This window comes from Zonotrichia albicollis, chromosome 2 (genome assembly GCF_047830755.1).
Source record: "Zonotrichia albicollis isolate bZonAlb1 chromosome 2, bZonAlb1.hap1, whole genome shotgun sequence".
Classification (NCBI taxonomy): domain Eukaryota; kingdom Metazoa; phylum Chordata; class Aves; order Passeriformes; family Passerellidae; genus Zonotrichia; species Zonotrichia albicollis.
Window position 1 is genome coordinate 109,852,453 of NC_133820.1, and position 15,836 is coordinate 109,868,288.

Below are 15,836 nucleotides of genomic sequence, written 5' to 3' on the forward strand. Positions count from 1 at the left end.
CTTCCAAATTTTCTTGGTTTTATATTTAGAAGAAGAAAGGAACAGGCATTAAAAGGCTTCACACTCTGATATATTTCCTCTTGTCTTTCTCTTCTGAATTTTGAAATATATTTATTCTCTTTTAAAGAGTTTCAAATATACAACAGCAGCTGGCCTTGCTGGATAATGAATCCTGGCCAGGAATGGCTGAAGCAGACAGGGACCGTCTCCAGCTCATCAAGGAGAAGGAGGCTCTTCTGCAGGAGCTGCAGCTCATCAGTCAGCAGAGACGATCCCCAGAAGACATTGCACGTCTGGAGGAGGAAAAAAGACGCTTGGAGGATGAAATTCAGCGAGCTCGAGCAACGTCTGCTCATGGGGCCACTGAAAGGTTTGGGAACTTGGATTGTTTCCTCCTCTGTTGTGAGATCCATGTGGGTAGCTTCAAAAGGAAGAGGAGGGATTTTCATTGTGTTTAAGGAAAAAAGGAAATTGCTAGGGAAAAAATTAGTTTCAAAAAAGTTGAAGACCACTCCTGTCACTATTTAATTCTATCTGTCTTGAACTTTTCTGAAGCAGAGTCACAGGGATATTGACTAGTTAGTTTTCCTTTCATTCATCTAAAAATTCTGAATAGGAAGAAGAAATCTGAATAGAATCTTGAAAGATGCTTGGCATAGGTCTGAGTGATACTGTCTGATAATAGAGACCTGGATGACAGTACCTGGATAGTGAAAGATTTTTCTGTTCTTTGCAGTGGAGTAGTAGTCATCTCCAAAAGCATCAGAGCAAAGATCCTTTGCTATATTTAGTTTCTGGCCTATAACAGGAAAGTTAAATGATTATGGTTTTGCTGCCTGTTATATACAATATTTCCTTTTCATTTGCAATCTCAGCAGTGGGAACACATCCCAGTTCTGACATTCAGAGAACATGGGAAGCAAAGTCATTCTTGAAAACTTAAAAATCAAGTTATATATAAAATAAACAACCCAAAAACATATTAGTGGAAACTCGGTGTTTATTTCAAAATTGTTTAGCTTTTCCTGTAGCCAGAGAAAAGGACAAAATATCTTAATCTCTTTTTACCATAGACTGCTTCCAGTGAAAGCAAGAAACTGCATGTTCTTGCTTCTCATAAATAGTGGTAAAACCTCAGCTTTGACACTTCAGGAAAACCTACAAGAACCAGCTTTAATGTGATCTGTGTAAAGGTTAATATTTACACAATTAAGACACTTTAAGAATATTTGAAAGTGCTTTCCGTGTACAGATTTTGACAGCTTCAGTTTCTTTGAAAATGCTTACCTCAGACAGCAAATTCAGGCAATAAATAGAAAATTCCCAGCCAGTCTTCAGGTCAGTGTAATATATTTTGCAATTTTTGCCATATTGTTACATTGTTTTTCCAGCTTAAACTGACAGAAAAGGGAGTTCACTTTACTCTGTGGTGTAGTAAGTTTTATTTGTTGTTTTTGGGCTCTCATGTTAGGTAGTGCATACTGTGTTGGCAAGAAGGCTAAGCTATTTTTCCATGGAGTTCATGCTGTTAGAAACCAGCATTCTACTGTGGTACTTGATATTTCAAATGCTAGCAGAAAGTTGAGCAGAAGTTAGAATAATACTGATGGGCACTCTATTTTTTATGACAAATTAGAGGAAAGCTTAACTATTAGTAGCCCTGATTTTTTGTTTGTTTTAGACTCAGAAATAACCCAAATTATTTCTAATTCTGCTTTTGTATTTCCACTTTGTTCTAATTGTGAAATACAAAGGTGTTTCTTCCTTAAATAATTAACACTTCTGTTACTGAGTCATGCACATATCAGAATGAACCTAAAATCTGTATGACAGAGGGTTTTGTTCTTTGTTTTTGTTATAGTGTTGTTTTTGTTAATATTGGCTGACAGCCTTAGTTGGAGGCATTTCTTACCTTTTAGCACAGATACCTATCCTGCAGCATCTGTCACTGTGGAGTGTAGGTTCCTAAGTTTGTTTCTTACAGTAGATGGTCTGAATATCTCTGCTTTCACCTGAAAGCTTTTGAATCAGTTTAGTTTCTTGTGTCCATGTGTCCTTTTCTCTTGGTTCCTGCATGCAGTGCCTGTATGGTGTAAGTTTGCATAGCTGAGCTGCAGCCTGCCTTGTGCCACTAGTTAACCTGGCCTGGGGTGCACAAAGGGAGGAGGAAAGCTTGAGAGGTGCTGTTTGATCCAGTAGAACTGGATAAAACAGTTTTTCTGTTGATATTCAAATCCTTTCTGTTGATTTTTAAATCCTGTTCATTCATGTTGAATTCTAACAGTTGTCTTTGCAGCTGAGGAGGGTCTGAGGCAGCCCAATAACTTTGATCTGCTTTCTCCAAACCATTTGTCAGAATCTCCATTTCCAGGCACCTTGTGATGTAGGGTTGGAGCTGTAACTTTCCTGGATGTACAAAATGTACAACACAAACCAGAATACTACCCTGATATTATCTTGAAGTTCAGTGGTTGGGCTTGGAAAACAAAACATCAGGAATATAATTCTGGATCCAGGAAAAGAGTAGATGGTAGATAAAATCTATTATTTGAAATTCTAATAATGTCAGAATACTGAATTTAAGGTATCTTATAGGTGTGTGAGAGATTGATGGCATTAAAGTTACATTCTGTTTGTATTGTGGTAGTGGTACTGACTAATTCAGCTGCTTGTTATTACAACAGGCAAAAAATAAGTTTCAGCATGAAATTTTTCCCATAATGTAGTAGTCAAGATGCTGTATTGCCTGCTTAAATATAATGATAAATGAATGCACGTAAAACACATGGAATAAAAGCTTTAATTTGACATTGGTGGTTATATTCAAATTTTTTTTTTTATCTTTGAATTTTTACACTAATTTTCTTGGAATTTTTTTTTCTGAGACAAGGTGGAAGGGCATAGTATTTTAATAGCAGAATCAGGTTGATGCAAGAGAAGAAAAGTAATCTTGTAGAGTCTGATATTTTTACCTACGACTTCTTATGACTGCTAATTGCTTTAATGTATTTTCAGCATCATGACTCTTACATTATGGTTCCGTTACTTTTCTTGTCTGGGAATTCTCCTGGAGTCTGGGTTCTTGTGTTCTTGCTGGAATTACCGTCGCTGCATATGAGCAGCATAAATTAATACTTTTCATTAAACAGTACAACTTTTTTCAGTATTCCAAACTTCAATGCATTGATGTTTTTCCACACTTGGGAAGCTCCTAGAACTTTTGTGATGAAGAAAATAGTAATATGTATATGTTTAATTATAGGATACTGTTACAGGAGAAGAGAAATTGTTTGCTTATGCAACTAGAAGAAGCTACACGTTTAACCTCATATTTACACTCCCAGTTGAAAAGGTAAGTTATGGAAAAGCAGCAGGTTTTGAAGTAACTACAGCAGAGAAGAATATTAATAATGCATGAAGTTTATCTTTTATACTTCTGTGTATATATGCCAAGTAAATTAATTTTTCACAACATTTATACACTTTGCACTGTGGAATGTGATGATTTGGATGGAGTTTTATAAATAGTATTAGTGATGGCTATTTAGGGTACGTTATTAAGTGTAGCTGGGAATTTTATGTTACTTTCTGAAAAGGAGATAAGTTATTAAAATCTGTTGTAATATTGTTACAGTTTCACTATGGGCAGTTAGCCTTCTTTTAAATTCTCTGGTTTCTTAATATCCTGATACCTTCAAAGGTAGGGGGTTTTGATGCCTGGTAAGATGACAAAATTTTGCTATTTAAATATGAGAATGTGTTAAGACTCACACCTGAAGTTCAGCATGTTTGCATATTCACACCCACAGCTGCCTTTTGAGATGCAGCTCTTGGGGATTCTTCAGTTTAACACCATAGCAGCATCAAAAGCTCAGTTCCTGCTGAGTTCCTGTCTCACTTCATCTCTCTCTGGCATTAATATTCTTGCCCCCCTTAACTGAGAATGGTAAGAGGAAATGGAATAGGATTCATCCCATTCCATTTCCATCTTCTTATTTTGCATTGGAAAAACCTGTGAGAGTGAGGCTTACACAGCAGTTTGTTAGGACTTTGCAAATCCCTTTGCACTTCTTCTCCCTGGATTGTTTATGACCAGTCATTAGTGTAAATTTGAGCTGGATCATGGTAATCTGTCCTTCCTGACTTTACATTGAGTTTGCTGAGCTAGAGCCTACTCTGGCCTCTTTTCTGCCAAATCACAGCTGTTTACATGGTGGATGAGAGTAGGCTCATCCTGCTCTTGGATGTTGTTGGAGTGTTGTCTTCAGGCGCTTAGCCCTGATCTGGTTGTCACATGCACTTCTTCAGTCGTGGCTGTGCTTCAGACCAGGGCAAGAGACATGAGCTAGACTTTAATATGCCAAATCATCCTTTCCATGTCACCGTACTGAATACATTTAAAATTGCTTGTGTAGTCTGGATTAGTGTTTTAATGTCTGCATTGGTAGTTCTGGTTATATCTGAAAGGACATTTTTGTGTTTTCTCTTTCTTTGCATGCCAGTCTGTCAGCTAGCACCCTCACCATGTCCTCTGGCAGCAGCAGGGGATCCCTGGCCTCCAGTCGAGGATCCTTGGCCTCCAGCAGAGGCTCCCTGAGCTCAGTCAGCTTCACGGACATCTATGGCCTCCCCCAGTACGACAAGGCAGACAGCGTCACAGACTACGGGCAGCACTTGCGCTTTGACATCATTCCCTTCGAGGCGCTCGCCAAGGACGTGCCCTACGCGGATCCCATGGGACACTCCGGTTTCAATAAGCAGCGCAGGTCCCTGGACACGCCGCAGTCCCTGGCGTCGCTGTCGTCGCGCTCCTCCCTGTCCTCCTTGTCTCCTCCGAGCTCGCCTCTGGACACCCCGTTTCTCTCTGCGTCACGGGATTCTCCATTGGCTCAGATGTCAGAGGGCTTTGAGGAGATTGCAGGCATGGGAGCCCTGGAAATGCTCAGGGCTCATACCACAGCCTTGGGTGATGATGATGCACAAGGCACGAGCTCATCTCAGACGTCTGCTTACCCTCTGGACAGTGAAGGGCTGCGAGAAATGGGACCACACCTGACTGCTGTCCAAACTGGTGGAGGTGAGTTTGTGGATATTATTATTTTGCCACATTGTCTTAGAAAATGTCACACAGATCTAAGCATGCCAGCACAGTAGAGATTGTTCCTGAGTCCCTGAGTATTTTACTGTTGTAATCTTTTGCTGCAGTGTTGTTCTTCCCTCTCTGCTGGGGCTCTTCTCCTTTCTCTGCAGCACAGTCCTTTCTATCTTCTCAGGGGCTCCTCTTGGGCTCTTGACCCACCCCTATTTATCTCAGTTACCTTCACGAGCTACAGCTGCTGCCCAACTAAGGACCCTGCAGCTGCAGCTCGTTTGGAGTAACTTGGATTCACACAGATCTTACAATACAACATATATTCAGGCCCCCACATTTCCCCCTTTTCTTTTAACAATTATACGATTACAATACACATACAGTTCCAGCTCTTAGGCTGCCACAGCTCTCAGCTGTCCTATCTTCTATAGTCCCAGCTCTCTGGCTGATATTCCAAAGTCCCAGCTCTCAGGCTGCCACAGCTCTCGGCTGTCCGGGGGATTTCATACCTTCTCTCAATGTTTGGTTGTGTGTTCTTCATCACACGGGGCACCAGTTGTTGTAATCTTTGCTCTCTGGCTGCCATACACGTAAAGTCCCAGCTCTCAGGCTGTCACAGCTCTCGGCTGTCCGGGGGATTCCATACCTTCTCTCTCTCTCTCTCTTTGGCTGCAGCGTTGTTCTTCCCTCTCTGCTGGGGCTCTTCTTCTATCTTCTCAGGGGCTCCTCTTGGGCTCTTGACCCACCCCTATTTATCTCAGTTACCCTCACGAGCTACAGCTGTTGCCCAACTAAGGACCCTGCAGCTGCAGCTCGTTTGGAGTAACTTAGACACACACTGATCTCACAATACAACATGTATTCAGGCCCCCACATTTCCCCCTTTTCTTTTAACAATTATAATACACACACAGTCCCAGCTCTCAGGCTGCCTCTTCTATAGTCCCAGCTCTCTGGCTGCCATACACGTAAAGTCCCAGCTCTCAGGCTGTCACAGCTCTCGGCTGTCTGGGGGATTCCATACCTTCTCTCTCTCTCTGTTTGGCTGCATGTTCGTCTTCACGTCGGGGTCACCAGTTGTTGTAATCTTCGCTGCAGTGTTGTTCTGCTCCATTCTCTGCCACACACTCCTTCCTTTCTTCTCAGGGGCTCCTCCTGGGCTCTTGACCCACCCCTATTTATCTCAGTTACCCTCACGAGCCACAGCTGTTGCCCAACTAAGGACCCTGCAGCTGCAGCTCGTTTGGAGTAACTTAGACACACACTGATCTCACAATACAACATGTATTCAGGCCCCCACATTTTACTACCATCAGGTAAAAATTGCATGGTCGGTGTTACCTCTTAAAAGCTCGACCAAAACACAGGAAAATCCCCCAAACCCAAACTCTAGTTTTAGGGCAAGGAGGTGCAAGAATAGAGAAACCTTGTCAATAGATCTTAAAACAGTGGTGAATTGACTGGAAGAAGGGGAATGGAATATAGACTTTCATTGGAGTGTAGCCTTTCAAGGACCTGGAATGGAATATAGACTTTCATTGGAGTGTAGCCTTTCAAGGACCTAGCCTTTCAAGAATAAGTAAAGTATTAGTAAGAGAAAGTATGGGTTAGTTACTTCTGAGGCCCCCATCGTGCTGATGTTGCCTTTATTCTGAAAATGGAAAGCAAAACAAACTCAGGAGAGATAGGAAATAACAAACAACTATTTCCTACAATTAAAAGCCCGAACACAAAATCTGAGGTGATGCTTTTGACTGTGCTTGAAGGCTGGCTGACTGCACTGCTGAATTTTGAATTTGTACATACACTAGCCCAGGTTCTTGTGTCCAAGTTCTGTGAGGAGCAGAAGCCACAGTGGCATGGCTGTAATGAGCGCACAGTGCACTCATGAGTAGGTGCTTCATCAGCAAAGGAGCATCTTTTGTAGGGGATGTGTGAGATGTTGTGCATCTTGGCTGGTGTGCTCTGATGGCAGAGGTGTGATGGGTGCAGCTAGCACAGCACACGCACTGTTGACTTTTCCTTTCCTGCTGGACTGTCAAACTGAGGGACTTGCTTTAGCTTGCCTTGGCAGAAGCTTCTGAAAGCACTGCAGTTGAGAACATAAATTAGAGAAATCAAAAGAGGAAACAGAAAACTTTTAAAAGAAGGAAACAAAATTAGAAGCCTGAGCACACAGGGACATGACAAATTTATTTTCCTGTTTTGACCAACCAAATGAAGAACTGCTCTTAATGTGAAAAAGGTAATCCTGATAACATTTTTTTTGTGTTAGCTTGCTTGCTTTTTTAATAATACCATACCAGTAGAAAAAGGCTTTTAAAGTTTAGTTTAATATCAAATGTTGTGAATCCCATTTCATTTCTATATCCAGAATTCTGTGATAGCATTGTGTAGAATGTTGCATTCAGGACTCATGATGTCAGGAATAATATGAATATAACCAGAGAATGGATCATACTATCCTACCAAAATCTTACTTGGCAAGTGATAATACAAAGGAACATTGATGGTATTTACAGAAAACCTTTCTGGTTTTCATTTTAAAAAAGAAATCATTGCCACAGTGCTAAAAAGCCTGTATTGTTCAAAAGCATTAGAGTCTAGACTTACCTAATTTCCTTAATGCAGCTAGCACTGCCAGAAGATACTGCAGCAGAATTTACTTTTACTAGCTGTAAACATTTTAATGCCCATACTGTAGCTTTCAGACCAAAATAAACAAAATTCCAGAGACCAGCAAGAAAACTTGTGCTTAAATTACTGCTGTGAAGAGGCTTCCTGAGGCTTTCTTTAAACCTCAAATCAGACCACAGCATGTCTTCACCCATTGTGGTAAGTGAAAGTATCTAAGTAGTTCATTTATAGCTTGTATGTGTTTCCTAGAAGTGAAGGCCTAGTGTGAGGGCCTAGACAGCAATACAGGATGGAGCTTCCTGCTTTGATTTTCCTTTTCTCAGCTCTCTGCTGTGTTTCTACACATCTCACATTTGTCTGAAAACCTCTGTGCTTAACCTGCTGTCAGTGTTGGGGTGTCCAGCTCCTAGCCCAGAGGTTACAGCTTCTCTCTATGTACAATGGAGTATTTTGTGTTGCTTTTTGAGGAAGAATGTGTGGTTAAAAGGTAGCCAGGCTGCCTTCTTTTGAGACTTTTTTATTTTTGATATTTGCATTTGGAAACAATTACTGAAAATAATTTAACCTTGCTGATTTTTGCCTGTTTTGAGTTCTACACTCACTAGCTAGTGGTTTGGAATTGTAATGCAGTTGTTTGCAAGTAGCAGTTGGAAGTTTTGAAAGTATTTTGGTTTTGTACTCTTTTCCTGGAAGAGTTGGATGGAGCATCCAGTTTGTATGCCAGAGCTGGGAGCTGGCAGATGCTGGGGTTTGGCTTTCTGCGAGGTACCAGGCAGTGTACCCTGCTGCTGCCACCCCATGGCCTGGCAGCAGAATGCTGTGCTACAAAAACAGGAGGTCTTGGTTCCCTCAGACCTTGACCTGCTCCTTCACTAGGCAAAGCTTGAGGTAATTTTAGTGATTTGCAAATAATGGGGACTGGGAGGGTTAGCCCTGAATAAAATGCATGAACTTTGCACTGGTGCAGCACTTGAGAAAGTTCAAGGGCTACTTCAGGAACTGCAATTTTGATGTTCAGTTGCTGATATGCTGTTTTATTGTTCTGCATCTGTCACAGGGTCACATTGTGAAATAAGTTTTCATGTGTGAATGGAGGGAATATGCTTGAAAAGTTAAATCCATCATATTTGTAAATCTGGGAGTGGGAGGAAACGTCAATAGAATATTGGGCTTGAATATCTTCACTATCTCTTCTGTATAACAAATCTTTGAAATGCTAAATTTTTTTTAATGCCTAAATAGTCTCTTGTTTATAAAATGTTGTCAGAGATCTAAAGGGTGATTTGTCACTGTATGCTTTTTGTCTTGTTTCTCATGCGGCACAACAGAAAAATTCACTGTAAGTGAACGTGAAATTTCTTATTGTGTGTTTTTCTGTGTGATGTGTTGGTTGTTTTCTTTTGGGGTGGGTTGTTTTGTTTTGGTTTTTTGTTTTTGGAGTTGCATGAGAAGAAACAGGAGATTCTGCTACATTTGGTTTTGTTTGATATTTTGCTGTATCTGTTTAATCATTATGGCATACTTAATTTTCTTGCTATGTCAACTAAACAACACATTCACAGCTGTAGTTAAATGCCTGGGGAAAACGTTCTTTGACCTTCCCCTTTGTTATATAATAGTAATGTCTGACAGCCTTATGGTAGGTAACGTCTGTTTTTGTCTGAGATTAGTTTTTATGAGAGTGTTCTACTCTTTTTATTAGTGCATTTTGAGCTGACATGCAGTATTTTCAGTCACCTAGGCTTGTGAAACATGCTTTAGATTTATTTATGTGATTTCTTAGCAAATGAAAGTTTGGACAGCAAAATTTGCTTTGAAGTTCACTTTTTCAACTATTGATAATGACAATGTTCTTTCATTCAGGGCTGTCTTACATTTATCAAGCTTTGGCACCCAGTAGTTCCGGAAATCATATCTATTGTTTACTGATTTTGTTATTTAAATAAGAAAATGTAAGGTAATGGCCTGTCTTAGAAACCTAATTTTTAAACAATTCCTTAGCTTCCAGCATTGCAAAGTCTGTGGTAAACTTTTTTCTTAAACCAAAATTTGGTGTGTCTTTAATCTTGACTAATTTTTCCTGCTGATTTTTTACGCCCCCACCATGTCAAGGGGATATTCTGGTGTTTGCATCTCTCTCAAGTTTGCTGCCATTGTCCAGAGGTTATTGAATGCTTCCATGGCCTGCAGACAGTGAGCAAATCGCTGTCAAATTACAACATTGTTGTAATGCATCAGCTTTTCATTGTATTATATTGGTGCTTGATGTCAGCTTTTCCTTCCAGCCAAACTGGAAACATGAGCCTTCCAAGGACAGAGTCCACAGGAACTTTCCTCTGCTACCTTTATACAAAGTGTTCACATAGGGGGTGAGCCAAGGGCTTCTTTGCATAAAGAAGTTAAGTTGTTGTAGTATAACTTGTTGAAATTAGTACAGAAATTATAGAAGCACTTAAAAAAAAAGCAACATTTGTGAAGTTCAGCCTCTTGATGTAAAATTTTGGAGAAATTTTAATATGTAGATGTCTCTACAGATCTACAGATTGCTAATGCTTCATTATTCTTATGATTCTTCATAAATACCAGTGACAGAATAAACTTCATAAATACCAGACAGTGAGGTAGGCTTACCAAATCAAAAGTCCTTGGGAGGAAAAAAAAAAAAAAAAAAAAAGGAAAAAACCAAACCAACCAAGCAAACAAAAAACCCCAATCAAAATAACCCACAAAACCACCACTTTTGTACAAGTGATAAAGAGGAGAGTGTGGTTCAAATACGGTTTTTGCTTTCTGTGTTCTCACTTGAACTTGGCTCTCATTTGTGGTGAGGATGTCACGAGTAGCACTGCACAATGTGTACAAGATGTACAAGAAGGGTGGGATGGGGAGGAGTGGTGGTTCTTTCCCTGGGTGCAGAGACAAGTACAGGCTGGGCTGTTCCTAGCCAGCAAAAACATTTCCTAAATACCTAAAGGTGACTAAATCCTTCCCTGAATTTGGAGGAGAGGTCTATAGGGCTACTTATGAATCCAATGGACAGAGAACTGGCTCTGCTGGAATTTTAGCTCCAAATAGGATGAGGTGATTTTTGTAACACCTTTGGTAAGATGCTGCTGTTAGTGGCCTGGTAATAACAGGAATGTGTCTTGGGCTGGCACACAACCTGCTGGGCTTGGTGCACCTCCTGTGCCAGTTCCACAGTGGGTTAAAGCTGATGATAGCAGCAGCGGGGTTGTGTTGATCTGGAAGAGTTTTATCAAGTTCTCCTGTCCTGATGTCCTGTCCTGGTGGTGCTTGGGTGGGAGGTGAGTTGGGTACCATGCAGGGGAAGGACTCATGATAATGTGCAACAGAGGCACTTAAAAGTTGTTACTTTGAGTAGGACTTGCTTCATCCCTTGTTGGGGCTGTAAGATGTAAATGTCAGCTGCTGCTTGTCCCCCATGCTTTGTGCTACTGTCACTCTGCTGGAACTGTCAATGCTTCCATGCTGTCTTAAGTTTGTAAGCATGAGCAGAAGCAAATAAAATGCTTTCCCTGCTTTTGAAGTGCCATCTCTTTACCACTGCTTTCCTGCTTTGAGGACAGACATTGAACTTTGAGCAAAAGAGGGTAAAAGTTCTCTGCACAGTGAAGAAACTGCACTTCACAAGTCTGTTTAGTGATTTTCTCTAGGACTCAAAGGGAAACAACCTCAAGTTGGGAGATGTTGTTAAAGTGTTTAAGCCTTTTCTATGCAGTTCTTGAACGTTACTGCCTGTGCACGTACTTTAAAGGATCAGTAGCTGCTATGCCTACTTGCCTGTGCAAAACCCAGTGTATAATGTAATTTTGTTGGTGTACTTAAAACATGAAAGTGATTGCTGAGTTGCTGTTTTTTGTGTGGCTGGTGATTCAGGGAAGAGTGGCAAAGAAGGTTGAACATTACTTCCTCCTTCCCCCAGTCACTTTTCACCAAAGTAATTCACCAAGAATTTGAAGAAAAACAGTGGTCTGAGTGAGCTGGAAAACACTGGTTCTTTTTGATAATGCCTCTCAGACTGTAAATAAAAGCTTCTATTATGTGATGGTATAAACAGTATGCTTTGAGACTTTGTATTAGGAAACAAATGAGAACAAAACCTCACATTGTATTATCAGATAACTTTAAAAAAGAATTAGTCTCTGTGTTTGTTTTCAACCTATTGTATATTCAGTAGGTAAATCTGAAAAGCTTAGGCTATCATGTGTACATATGTGAATTAATGTAAGTCTTCCTTTAGGAAGGAATTACTCTACCAGAAAAACATTTAGTAACAATACAGTTGGTTTATACTTAGTCTTGTCACAGAGCAATTAGCCACAAACTTCCTTCCTTAATTCTCCCACAGAAAATCTCCGGTCAATCCTATTCTAGGATTTTAACTTAAAGTTAGAAGAAAAACCAGTGAATTGCATTTGTGCTGTTTTGCTGCTAGCTTTGATACAATAAATGTTTCTTATTTAATTTTGAAGAAGTTGCCTTAAGCTGATGTTGCTGTCCCTTTTTTCTCCATGGCAGCTGTAACTCTGCGTGGAGACAGCGGCAGAAGATCGGAGAGGAGAGCCAGGCGAGTTTCAGCATGTCTCTCAGATCATTCACTGGCTAGTGACAGTGGCGTGTTTGAAGCTTTAAGCAAAAGGTCAGGTGTATAAATGCATAGTAAGCTGGAAATATTCCTGTTCTGCCACATGGCCCAAAAGAATTAGTTGTGAATTTATGTGTTGGCTTTCAAAATTGCTACGTATTAGTAATATAAAACTACTAGATGGCATGTTTTAAAGGAATGAAGCTTTTTACATGCAGTCCACTGTCATCTTCAAGTGCCAAGTCCCTTTTGCTTTTTTCTCTGACATTTTAACATCGCATCTCCCTTGAAAGATAGTTTTCTCATCCTGTTAGTCATAAATCAGTAATTTTATTTCAACCATCTGTAACAAAATAAAGTTACACAGAGTATGACTTACAATTCTGAGTATCATGTGATAAAAGTATAATTTCAAGGAAGCAATATATGAACTGTCAAAAGCTAAAAAATACGTAGGTTGACCAATTGATTGAAGGATGTAGAAAGACATGTTGCTTAATACAACTGTGTTAACATGGGAAGCAGTAACTGGGAAGAAGATAAGGTTGGAGGATGCTAAAGAGAACTGGAAGACAAAATAAATGCTAAAATAACGTAAATATCTTGAAAGACTAATTCTAAAACTTCAATTTTGACACTTGTGAATTACTACTACTGTATATTTTTATATAAAGCTTACAGTAGTATGTCTCAATTCCTTCTACATTACTGTCCCTCCTGTATTGCTAAATAATTGCTTATATCCACAAATCACAGAATAAATGCTAGTTCATCATTTAGCAGCTTAGGTCACTGTGTAGTTTACAGTACTTTCTGTTCCTGCAGGAATGAAGATCTGGAAGAGCCTGTTTATGGTGACACTGCCAGTAATGAAGAACCACAAATACATGTTGGATTTCTGTGAGTAATTACTTCTGTTTCTCCCTGCCAACTCTACAGGAATTGTTCACTACTTTTCCTGCTTATGATTTCTAGCTTTTAAATAAACTAAATCATGGTGGGAGTTTTTAAGAAGTTTCTGAACTGGCAGCCAAAGTTCAGTGGATGTACAGATCAGTCAGTCACGTGCCACTTTGTGTTGGGGATATGGTTTAATCAAAGTTCATTAAGTGTCCTTTCAATGCTGACTGATAAAAGGGCCTTCATTACTTCTTTCAGTAGCATTTATTTTCATTGTCTGGGCCATTAGTGTGGGTAGGGGTATAGGGATTTGTCTCTGTAAGTGAGACCTTTTTATGCCAGATAAAGGAATATTACCTTAAGAGAATCACAGGTGAGGAGACACAAATACAGTACAGTCCCAGCTGTACAATACATCTTTGAAATCCTATGCCTGTGGCATGCTCTTGTTTTTAGTGGGAGTAGCCTCGAGAAGGGCAGACTATTGTCATACAAGACAGGATATTATAACTTAGCCCTCCAGAATCCTTTCTGCCCCTTGGAAACTAATTCCTAAGATTGGAAGTTTTTAAAATATCAACCAGATTTGTTAGTGGCATTTCAAAATTTGTGCTGATGTGAAAGACTAGAATTTTAAAATTTGTTTTCAATAGCCCATGAAAATATGCAGATGGATTTGTCTAATGTAACTGATATGTTGTTAACATGCACACACACAAATGCAAATGGTGTAACTCTTTAAATAATGTATTTGTTAAAACCTGTTTGCTGTCAAGAGGCATATGATGGCCACTTGTTAATTTCAAGCTGAATAATATTTAGTTCACTTAGTTCTGTTAACTTTGTTACTGTAGCTGATGCCCTTGATTGAAACTGATTTGCGCAAGAAATTTGTTTAACAAAATGTGCTTTTACATTCTTTAAATCTGTTTAGTCTTCATCTTTATTTCTTAAGGAAATTATCAATGACTGGTGACTAACACAGAAAATTTATTTTCCAGACATGACAGTGGAAGCGAATGTCTGCTAGTCCATGTATTACAGCTGAAGAACTTTACCAGTCTAGTTGTTAAAGAAAACTGCAAAATGTAAGCTTAAATTTCACCCAGAGTCATCATGTTTGTTTTATGCTGCAGTTATAAATAACATAGATTTATTTGGCTTCATTCAAAATTAAGCCATTTCTGGAGAAGATATGTCTTCATTTCCGTGAGGAAAGGGTTAATGTTCTGGTCACAAAGTATCCCTTTTATGCAACTTATGTCACAATATTCAGGTAACAAGTGTAGTCTCTGTGTTCTTTCATTTTATTATGCAGAGGAAAGTTTGTTCAAAAATATCTGTGATATTCCAGAGTATGCTTAATATATTTTTCTCAATACCTGTGGCAACATCTATATTAATCAGTAAGAGGTCTACCTTGCCTTTTATCTTTAAGAAAGACAACCACACCGGAGAACATGCTAACAAAGGATCCTGCAGGCTTTTGTGGCCTGTACAGCTCTCCTTGAGTATTCATGAAAGACCTTCTGATAACACAAGTACTAGCTGAGAATCAGTACAAAAGATTGAATTTTTTAACCTTACAGCTTGTGCTACTTTTTCAAATTTTGTATCACATATAGAACGTATCTTCATTTCTTCTAACAAATTTTTCTTAAATAATCTGTTGTCATAAACCCCCGTTTTATTTAGAGATATGCATCTTAGCACATTTTAAAGAAATTCAACATGTAAAAATTGTTGATATTTATCTCTAGGACAGGTTGTTTAAAAGCAGGAAAATGGAGGTATGATAACATTATTGCATTGTAAAATAAGTCATTTGGTGAGAGGTGTTGAATTCACATATATCTCCCTGAATGAATTGTTGTTTGTTGAGAACTTCACCATGCTAACTCTGCAAAACTGCAGTGGAAATTTTTCATGTAGGTTAGTACATTAGTGTTGGATTTCTGCTCTGTTTCAGCATGAGTGCAAGGGCACATGATAGGGAAAAATGGGAGTATTGTGTATTACTCAGCCATGATGCCTTGTCATCAGAAGAGGAAATAAGCATCATCTGAAGAAGGTAGTAGGGTCACCAAAGAAAGACGTTAGTCCAGAGGTATTGTTGGACATTATCATCAAGGCAACCAGGCATCTAAGGGACTCAAAATGCAGTTCTGTTCTTCATCCTTCTCAACCCTTTGCTATAGTCAAGAAATTGCATTGCTGCAGGGTTAATTGATTAGTCTAGTCAAAAAGTAAGTTTCTATTACAAAAGCAGAAGAAGCTTTTATTGAGTTTATTAAACTCCTCTGTGCAACTGTACATTGAATCAGGTGCTGTGGCAGCTGGGGGGAAGTTTACTACAGCAGCCAGGGAGCAGAGGGGCTGGATCTCTGCCTTTTTACAGGACAAGAATTTGTTTAAGTGATGCTCCACAGTCCAGTGTGCTGCAGTTACACCATAAGGAGCTCTTCCAGTTGTCCTCTAACCATTTATTTGCCTGCCAGTGTCAGCCCCTCTTTGGTGGTGGCAGAGGAGTTCCTGCAGCCATGTAGTCAACTTGAGTGAACCTCTGAGCTGGAGTGGGTTTTTTAATCCTGAAGGCTTTGT

General features: G+C 39.6%; 1 protein-coding gene across 4 annotated transcripts in view; it reads left to right on the forward strand.

Annotated features, from left to right (window-relative positions):
* The window catches only part of WWC3 (WWC family member 3), a 98,595-nt gene that overhangs the window by 70,601 nt on the left and 12,158 nt on the right, over window positions 1-15,836 (forward strand). For 3 of the 4 annotated variants that reach the window (XM_074536001.1, XM_074536000.1, XM_074536003.1), the window contains exons 9-14: window positions 128-370; window positions 3,263-3,352; window positions 4,503-5,077; window positions 12,269-12,389; window positions 13,161-13,235; window positions 14,237-14,323. In XM_074536001.1, coding sequence (XP_074392102.1) covers window positions 128-370; window positions 3,263-3,352; window positions 4,503-5,077; window positions 12,269-12,389; window positions 13,161-13,235; window positions 14,237-14,323 — 1,191 coding nt within the window. The remainder of the gene's footprint in view (window positions 1-127; window positions 371-3,262; window positions 3,353-4,502; window positions 5,078-12,268; window positions 12,390-13,160; window positions 13,236-14,236; window positions 14,324-15,836) is intronic. The other variant, XM_074536002.1, reaches the window with a different exon arrangement.